A 9,873-nucleotide genomic window follows, 5' to 3' on the forward strand; every position below is an offset into this window, starting at 1 on the left:
TAGTATAATGAAGAACAACAGTTAACAACAGTGCAAATAAATGAGAAAAAAAGTCTGTCAATAAATCACAGTGGATTACATTGGAAAGTGTGCTTTTTTTTAAAACACTGGCTTGAGACTATGTTAATTCTGAAAAAGTAACCTTTTAACACTGCGTTGAATAAAGATTAACTCTGAAAAGTGTGAATTTCAGCTCTGGCTTGGATGCTAATAACATTTACCACAAATCTTTGTAAAACTGGCTGTGAAAAGTTGAATTTGTTTTATTATTTTTTTCAAAATACTAGCTGTCTGGCAGCTTTTGTAATCAGAATTATGATCTGAATGCACCGTTGTGCCTAACACGGTTTGCTTTTACAAGATGAGCTATAAATTCTGTAGAGGCTCCTCTTGTTTATGTGTTTATTTATTCATTTCTATCATTGTTATATGAGTTATTACATATTATGGTATGTACAACAATGTCTAGGCTAACAGTCTGTATCACTAGCTGCTGTACCTGTAAACATCAACCACAAATATGAAAATATACAGATACATAAATCAGTCTTGTAGTGTGAGTGTCTGTGAGTGTGACTTTGTCATGAGATGTGCTTGATAATGATGGTGGGAAGCTGCACTAACGCTCCAATAATGTGGCATCAAGTACACAGTAAAAAAAACAAGTGTCAATTTTACACTTAGAGAGTTGATTTTAACTCTGCTTCAGATAACATTTGGTCCCACTCAAAATTAGAGTTAAATTTACTCTATGACCAGTGTTAACTTTTCAGTGTTAATTGTACTCAATTTAGTGTCAAAATTAACAACAAAATGTGTAAAAATATTTAACACTGAGGGTTATTCACACTGTTCAGAGTAATTTGATTACACTTTATAGAGCTATTTTTACTCCAAATTTAGTTTAATAATAACACTCTGATGTGTAATAATATATCCTTTTTATTTCTCTGTAGTGTTATTTTTTCATATTCATCTTATGATGCTATATTACTAAATAACTGTGATCTATCCTATATTATGGAAATAACAACAAACATACAGGTTAAAGTAACAGCATTTATTATGTTTCTCATTTCAGTGTCATTTAATTAACGTAACAAGCCCTTACAATTCACATTAGCATACAGTTCTATTATGCTCACTAGAGAAAGCAATATGGCGTTTCCCCAATGTCATAGTTGTTTGCAGAAAAGTGAAAAAAGTTGGACAGCGATGAACTGTATGATGTACCAAAGACATAATGGGCCCTAAAGAGTTCATCACTACTGAACCTGTCGCTTTACATGGAAGTGCATGCTTGTCAATCACAATGAAGGTGTGAATGCTGCTTCTTGTGGATCCCCATGCAAGAAGGTAGGGCTGACTGCTGTTGTCTAGATACTGCTATTCACTGGTTCCAGCCTACAACAACACATTAAACAACAGTATTAAGTGACTATCCTCTGACAGTAGATTAGCTCACCTCACTGTCCATGAAAATAGAGGTGATGGAATGTATATTTTAAACAACATACCTTTGGGAATTTGATGAGGTTATTGACAGCTTGAGATGCAGACATCTTTCCTGGTCTCTTTCACCCTTGTGCAAATGGTGGTAGCAGATGTAGCAGCAGCAAGATAGTAGACATGTCACTGTCCTAGCCTACAGACGAATAAACAAAAAATTATTTCAAAAATACATTCAATTGACAGAATTACCTATATAACCAACAATGGCAAATAAAATGAGTCACAATCATACCATTCTCAACTTCAGTACCTGACTCAGCATTGCACATTAACTCCAAGAGCTCTGAGGTGGAGACAAGTCCATGACTTTCCTTTACAACCTTTGCTTTGAGATTGATGGGCCACCTCTCCAAGGATTTGCTGGCAGTGACCTCACAAAACAGGAGTCGGAAATCTTGTTCTATCTGTAATGCAAAAATACAGAACATAGCGAGGTGTAATCATTGACACTACAAGCTCCATTGAATATTTCAGTGATTCAACAAATGAAGATGTCTTACCAGTCCTGGTGTGTCCAGAAACCGCATCAGGCCTATGAAGACATCTGCTGCATTCTTTTCATCGCTGACCATTGAATGCCGATAAATGAAGGTAGCTTTCATCTTTTTACGGATGTCTTCATCAGCAGAGTGTCTCAAAAGAGCAATAGCTGCTCTTACATCCTCATCTGATAACACTGTCTGAGTGGTGAGTGGTCTGGATCGACCATGGCCTGGCCCACCAACTTAAGAAAAAACAATTTGATTGAATCCTGCCTACAAATTACATCAGTATCATTTAAATGATAAGTGAACTTACTTTTGGGAGATTTGCAAACTGAGACGCTTCTTTCCTCCGCAGCTTTTCTTTGCATGGTGGTTGAAGACCATTCAAGGTATCCTGAACCGCTCTCTGGATCGTAGTAATGTTCCTATGTAATTAAATAAATGCAGAAGGACTATGTTATCAACATTTCTGAGGGCAATTATGTATTTAATGTTGAAAAGTCCCCTTTACTTACATATCCATGTTGTGAATATGGGTCTTCCAGATATGGAGACAGAGCAACAATCCCCTGCGCATACATCACTCTTACACTTTTAGGGGGAGATGTCTTAATGTATAAATTCAATAATTGGCATTGAACATCACAATTAAAAATAATACAATGTTAAAAATGTTTCTTTATATCCTACATTTTTGATTCTTACCCATGTGTTTCTGTCATCTCAACCTCAAGTATGTTTCTCATCCGTCTTCTGGTTGCATCTCTCAGAGATTTGGTGTTTGCATACTCTTAAACCTTTCTATAAAATAGAAACATTACTTAATATTACTTAACATATCATTAACATTGCTATCAGTTAATTTATACAAAATACATATTTCTTACTAAATAATGAGCAAAACTCTAAATTGGTGTATGCCTTTGGCATTTCCTTAAAATAATATAGACCAGTAAAGTTAACTTTATGGTAATGTTACCCACTTTTTCTGAAAGTACGTTCGCTTATGTAAGCTAATTAGCGATTATTAGCTTACTAATAAAAGCTAATTTAGTTGTTCAAACTGTACCATTAGACATGTGACAATGATATTATTTAGACAGCATTCAGAAGAAATACATAGTTAAAATGTTTTAGGTTCATATTAACTCAGTGAGAAGATAACGAACATCTGAACTTTTAGCAACTGCTAGCATGTAGCTACTGGACAATATCATTAAACCTATGGGTAAATGCTGCTAACATGTCCTCACTCGACATCAGTGTAACTATAAAGAGCTATTTAGTTTAAAAATACCTTTTAAACAATGTTACCAGTATGGGAATGTTAACTTCACTTACCTGACTGCGGCAACTCTCCAGAGAAAATTCCATGCGCATCAGAGCTCTGAGACCGCACACGCCTGCGGACTGGTACTAACCAACACTGTGTGGAGTTAAGTCTTCACTGAGTGTCTAACAAACTTTACACTGACTTTTAACTCTGATGTTAGAGCTGGTTTACTCCTCATAGAGTTGTAAATACTCTATCTAGGTTAAAATAGGTTTACTCTGAAATATTGACACTCCATTTTTTGCTGTGTACCTGTAATGTCTTTTGACATCTAACAAAACCAACAACCCAGAGCTCTTACAGAACACTTCGTTATTGCAAGTCACTCGAACAACAACAACTTCTTCTAACCCGGAGTTTTGGCGCACACCTCAGTTGCCTTTACTGACAGCCACAACACAGGAACTTTCATACATCACATCTCCCCTCTTTAAGAAAAGAAACCTGCCAGCACTTCACATCATATACCTTATACAGCATTATTGAATACACATTACACATTACTCAATATAATATGAAATGCCATTGTCTGCGAAGGTTCTCAGTCATCCAGGTCATCGTAGTCTAAGGAGCTTGGAAAGAAAAGCATCTGGACTTGCTTGAAGACGTTTCACCTCTCATCCAAGAAGCTTCTTCAGTTCTAGGGTCAAATGATGGAGAGTCCCAGATTTAAGACCTGTAGGAGTGCCCCCCGAATTTGAACGATGAGTCAGGTGTATCCTTCGTGTCCTACCATATCCCAGGATTCATTGCAGGTCTTACAGGAGTTTTTTTTTCTGATAACGATGGTGGTCAAAGCCGGAGAGGAAAACACTTTAAGTTGTAAGTATATGAAAATCTGGTGGTACAAAAGTTACATTTTTTTAGCAGTTGTATTGTTAAGCTTTGGGCATCACAATAGATATGTGTTTTTTGTTTCTTTGTTTGTTTGTTTTTTAATTAAAATGATCGTAAACTAGAATAAATCAATTTACACATCATATTGATATGAGTACAGTTTTATTAACCCTCATGCTCTACAGAACCTGAGATGTCCAGACAGTATTCCTCTTGTATTCTGCTGTGAAGACTGAGATTTAGGGAGTAACATAGTTGCTATGGTTTTCTCTCTTCTCTTATTTGTTGTGTGTGATCAGGACAATTCTGGAGAAGATGGGCCTGCAGGGGACAGTCATCCCTTGCAGGCTAGAAAGAAATGGGATACTTTAAAAAGAAATGCAAAGTATGTATGTGTATTAATGTAACTGTTGCTGTTCTGAGAGTTTATGGTGCATGTGGTGTGATATGCCCATGTAGAAAGGACAGCACTGCGACACTGGACTCTGGGTTCCCTCTTTATGGCTCAGCTTCGGCACCTGGTGAGCTCATCACTGGACCCACTTCAGTTTGCCTACCAGCCTGGCATTGGAGCAGATGATGCCGTCATTCACCTCCTACATCGTTCCCTCGCTCACCTGGAGACCGCTGGGAGCACTGTGAGAATCATGTTCTTTGATTTCTCCAGTGCCTTCAACACTATTCTTCCCAAGGTCTTGAAGGACAAGCTGGAGAACTCAGGAGTGGACCATCACCTCACAGCATGGATACTGGACTACCTCACCGACCAACCGACCACAGTATGTGAGGACTCAGGGCTGTGTGTCGGATAGGGTCGTCTGCAGTACGGGGGCCCCACAGGGAACGGTTCTGGCTCCGTTCCTCTTCACCATCTACACTGCAGACTTCTCCCACAACTCCACCCAGTGCTTCCTGCAGAAGTTCTCTGATGACTCTGCAATAGTTGGCCTCATCACTGATGGGGACAACAAGGAGTACAGAGGACTGACTCAAGACTTTGTGGACTGGTGCCAGCTGAACTACCTCCAGATCAACGCCAGTAAAACCAAGGAGCTGGTGGTAGACTTCCGCAGGCACAGGCATCCTCCACTGCAACCACTGAACATCCAAGGTATGGACATTGAGGCTGTGGACAGCTACAGGTACCTTGGTGTTCATCTGAACAACAAACTGGACTGGACTCATAACTCAGACGCCCTCTACAGGAAAGGGCAGAGCAGGCTGTACCTGCTGCGGAGACTCAGGTCATTTGGAGTAGAGGGCCCACTCCTTAAGACCTTCTATAACTCTGTGGTGACCTCAGCCATCTTTTACGGTGTGGTCTGCTGGGGTGGCAGCATCTCTGCCAGGGACAGGAAGAGACTGAACAGGCTGATCAGAAGGGCCAGCTCTGTTCTAGGATGCTCTCTGGACCCAGTGGAGGTGGTGAGTGACAGGAGAATGGTGGCTAAGCTGTCATCCCTGATGGACAACATCTCCCACCCCATGCAGGAGACTCTGGCTGTGTCCCAATTCAGGGTCTGCACGCTTGAAGTACGCATTTCAAGTGCGATTACGTCACCGCCACGCGACGACGGCTGTCCCAATTCAAAGTGTACTTCAAATGCATACTCCAAATGCGCCGTCGATTTCCCCAAATATCAAGCGTGGTCCGGTGCACGCTTCGTGGTCCCATATATCCCACAATCCATAGCGCGGCGGTGGGTGTGGATAATTTTGTCGCAAAATACGGCAGAAGGGAGCGGCCGAAGAGTGAACTGTCAAAAGTAAGTATTGAATATTATGTCACTTATTTATGTGCGAATGTTTAAGAACATTAAAACATTACTGTTGGCCACATGTCGGGAAAGTTGTGTGACATTAGTGATGTTTGTACTTTCAGCGGTAACTTGGTTTTAAAGCCTTTACTTTAAAATATATATATAGTTGACCTTAATATTACAGAGAATGTGATGATTTTATGGATAATTAAAGTCAGTCATATATCCACAAACACAACAAGCTGAAAGTCAGTGATGCTGCTCGGTTTACAGTCCTGAACATCACGGCACAAGCAGGATTCACTGCACTGTTAATGTTAGCTATGTTATATTGCTGCCTCTGTTCGGTGGTGTCGAGCCAAACGGACTTTAACGTGTGTTTGAACGAGCTGACGGTTCACTCGTTAAGCTGAAAGAAAGATGCTTTAATCACAGGACTCACACATGTGTCCACTGTACCATCTGGAACTCTTCTTGTTTAGCACTCGTAATAACACAAACACTAAATCCTCCTTCTCTTGTGCTGTTTTGTAGCAGTGTATACACCTGAGACTGTCACCTGTCTGTCTGTCCTGCACTCTCTCTCTGTTTCTTTCTCTCTGATTGTGGAATAAAAGTATGAACATGTATTTATAAGTTACACTTGTGTTTGAATCCTGCAGCTTATCACACATTTGATTTCCATGTGTGACAACTGCAAGTGTCCAGAGTGAGGACAGACTGAGGGACCCACTGCTGCACATCATCTGTGAGGCTTTGCACCCCTGATGATCCACCAGGACAAACTCAGCAGTGTGTGAGGAAGAGGAGGAGGAAGAGCCAGCAGCAGCTGACAGATGGAGAGAATAGACAGACTGTTCCCTGTTTGTGAAGGACTGCTAGGAACGTTTAACATAACTAATTGTCTGTCCTGAATCAGTCTTATTAGGTAATGTTCAAATAATGTTATCATTCCAGTGTTTTCAGTGTGGGAGAAAGTACTCAGGGCCTTCAAGTTACACACTATGAAAGGCAGAAACAAGTTTAATATTCAGAAACCTACAGTATGTATCAGCAGCAGAATGGAGCTAAAAATAAATGTTTGTTTCAGTTCTATGAAGCTTTGAGTATTTTGAATTAGTAGTACTGCTGTGTTTGTTGCATCATATTGCTGTAATTGTTTATATGCTTTATATATTCTGAGGTAAGTTGATCTATAGTGTTACATCATATTTTATAAGGATGTTATGTGTTTGTGTACTTTCTGCCCAGTTTGACTCATTTAGCAGAAGTCAGCCTGTTTAAGGCTCTGATATCTATTCTGTATGACTTAAAGCTGTTATGACATGGTCTGATTTTCTCACCCAATAAAGGAATATTTCATATATCAGTCTACTCTTCATTCTATCAGAAACAGTTATCACAGCTTGTACATTTTCTTTTTATAAATATATGTAAGCAATGAGGCAAATTTAGTAATGCCAACATACTGAAGGAACAGCATTTGTCTCTTATATATGATACACCTATATATACACTGTCAAAGATACTTGTCTTTGAGTGAAGATTTAAGGTGATAGGACATATAAATAAATGCAACTTGAATCTTTACTGAAGCTCAGTATTTGACACAGAGTTCACATCACATGTGCTGTACTAGTGTACCTGCACATGTGATGTGACAATAGAAATGATTTGATTTGAGAGTTCAAACTCACTGCTGTAATAACTTATAATGATTAATATAATAACTATAATATTGGCCATCTCATATTTACACTGACTTTAGTCTCATGAACAACATTAACTAATTGTTATTTACTAGCTAATCTTAAAATGACTGTTCAGTACAGAAATGAAGCCCAACAATCATGTTTTACAGTCCTGTGGTCTCAGCCTCAGATACTTATTAAATCACACAAAGCTCATGTAGAAACAAACAAACGAACAAAATATGTTCTCCTTCATTTCTGTCAACCACACGTTTCCAGCTATCATGGTTGCTAGGCAACCTGGGCAGCGCGACGGAGGCTAGACCGTCCCATTTCACAAGCCTCACACTTCCGGCATTAGCGGTCTTTGAGTACGCAGCCCTTGAGGACTGTTGAGGCTGCGTACTTTAAGGCTGCAGACCCTGAATTGGGATACAGCCTCTGACAGCACTGAGCAGCTCCTTCAGTGGCAGGCTGCGGCACTCACGGTGTGGGACGGAGAGACTTCGCAGGTCTTTCCTCCCCACTGCTGTCAGACTCCACAACAAAGACTTCAACTGATCTAACACACACGTGCAATAACACTAAGTGCAATACTCTTTCTGAAAAAGTCTTATTTTTACTCAGTTGTATAAAGGATTTGCATTCTATTTTTATCCTATTGTATGTTTTATTCTATTTATTCTCCTGTATATAGTATTTTATTTTATTTTATTCTATTCTTTACAGTTGTGTACAGTATTCTATTCTTATTGTATTCTAATTTTGCTATATAACTTTTGCACTGTCCACTTCCTTCTGTGACAAAACAAATTTCCCACGTGTAGGACTAATAAAGGTTATCTTATCTTATCTTATCTTATCTAATCTTATCTTATGTATTATTATAGGGTCTACCTTATAATATAAAGCACCTTGAGGTGACTGTAGTTGTGATTTGGCATTATATAAATAAAATTGAATTGAATTGAATTGAATTTATTTTTCCTCCTTATGTCCTAACTTCCTCTCTCCCTGAGGACACTTGTTGGAATTAAATAATTTGCAGTGCCTCAATAATGCTATGGTTTTTATTAATAAGTGTTATAAAGTTATATAGTGTAGTATTAAGTGGACACAGCCCTGAAAAATAAAGGCATTAGACTATGTGTCCTTGGGGAGTAGAAAGCTGTAGACTCTCGCTCACGCTTGCCTGGGAAAAAGTAGATAACCGGGGATCATCTCTACTGGAAAGTTACTGAGACACTATTGTTTAGACTAAAGTGAGAGAGCCACAGCATAGGAAATTCCAAACATCACAGTACCCACTTTCCCAGGATGAGTCAATTCAATTAAATTCAGTTCAATTCAACTTTATTTGCATAGCACCAAATCAAAGCAACAGTTGCCTAAACAGTGCTTGGTAGGCTAGACCATCCCATTTAAAAACTGCTCTCTTCTGACCTTTGCGGTCTTTGAAGTATAACACAAAGTGCCAGCAGACTGAGCCTTCTAACAAAACAGCTGTTTAAGCAAGGAATTTATTTATAGTTTAATATTTACTTATACCATTAAAGTAAATGGAAGGAAATAATGTGAAGAACGAAACTGACATCAGGTTCTACAGTACAAGGTCCAAAAAATAAAATAAATACATAAGCTAGAAAGAAATGAAATACTAAGCTTTACAAACCAGAGTGTGCAAACTAAAATAAATTGCTTGTTTGAATTGCAATTGCTGTGTCAGACAACGCACGTTGGGAACCCACAGTAACTTGCATATTACAATGACATTCAGATCCAAAAAACTAAGTAGCTGAAACACTATCAGCTACAGTATGTAACACAGCAGTGGGAAAACAGTATTTGCTGAAATACACAGTTCATCAAAGTCACAGAATGCTGGCTTTAATAACATCAGAATTTTTCCTACCCTGTTTGCATGCATCGTAACTATTGATAGTTTGCTGTAATATGTAGCATTGGTTAAAATTGTGCAACACTTTTCATTATTGTTGTCTGTTTCATTATTTCACAGAACATCATTTTCAAGATGTGACAGAAGTAAAAGTATCCACTAGGTGTCACTGTGGAGATGTGTTTTAGATTTGATAACTGAGATACAATTCAGGCACAATTGCTTAGAGCATTTCAGTTTTTTGCAAACCCTTGAGTTATTGAGGCCTTTTCTAATGTGTGACTGATTCATATGGCAGCATTAAGCAGCTCAACAAATGAAAATCCCCCCCCCCTCCAAAAAAAGATCACCAGCTTGA

General features: G+C 38.8%; 1 protein-coding gene across 3 annotated transcripts; it reads right to left on the minus strand.

Annotated features, from left to right (window-relative positions):
* Positions 1-1,051: 1,051 nt before the first annotated feature.
* LOC109203848 (uncharacterized) lies at positions 1,052-3,567 on the minus strand. 3 transcript variants are annotated; one of them, XM_025910972.1, is made up of 7 exons: positions 2,703-3,567; positions 2,513-2,588; positions 2,311-2,422; positions 2,013-2,236; positions 1,763-1,916; positions 1,518-1,645; positions 1,052-1,404 (listed from the first exon to the last, which is right to left on the minus strand). In XM_025910972.1, exons 1-6 carry the CDS (start codon positions 2,741-2,743, stop codon positions 1,641-1,643), a joined length of 612 nt encoding a protein of 203 aa, XP_025766757.1. In that variant the 5' UTR covers positions 2,744-3,567; the 3' UTR covers positions 1,052-1,404; positions 1,518-1,640. The 3 variants fall into 3 exon arrangements, with proteins under 3 accessions (XP_025766757.1, XP_025766755.1, XP_025766756.1); XM_025910970.1 differs by lacking the exons at positions 1,052-1,404; positions 1,518-1,645 and having other exon boundaries at positions 1,685-1,916; XM_025910971.1 differs by lacking the exons at positions 1,052-1,404; positions 1,518-1,645 and having other exon boundaries at positions 1,685-1,916; positions 2,513-2,605; positions 2,703-2,759.
* Positions 3,568-9,873: the final 6,306 nt, after the last annotated feature.

Source organism: Oreochromis niloticus, linkage group LG10 (genome assembly GCF_001858045.2).
Source record: "Oreochromis niloticus isolate F11D_XX linkage group LG10, O_niloticus_UMD_NMBU, whole genome shotgun sequence".
Lineage (NCBI taxonomy): Eukaryota > Metazoa > Chordata > Actinopteri > Cichliformes > Cichlidae > Oreochromis > Oreochromis niloticus.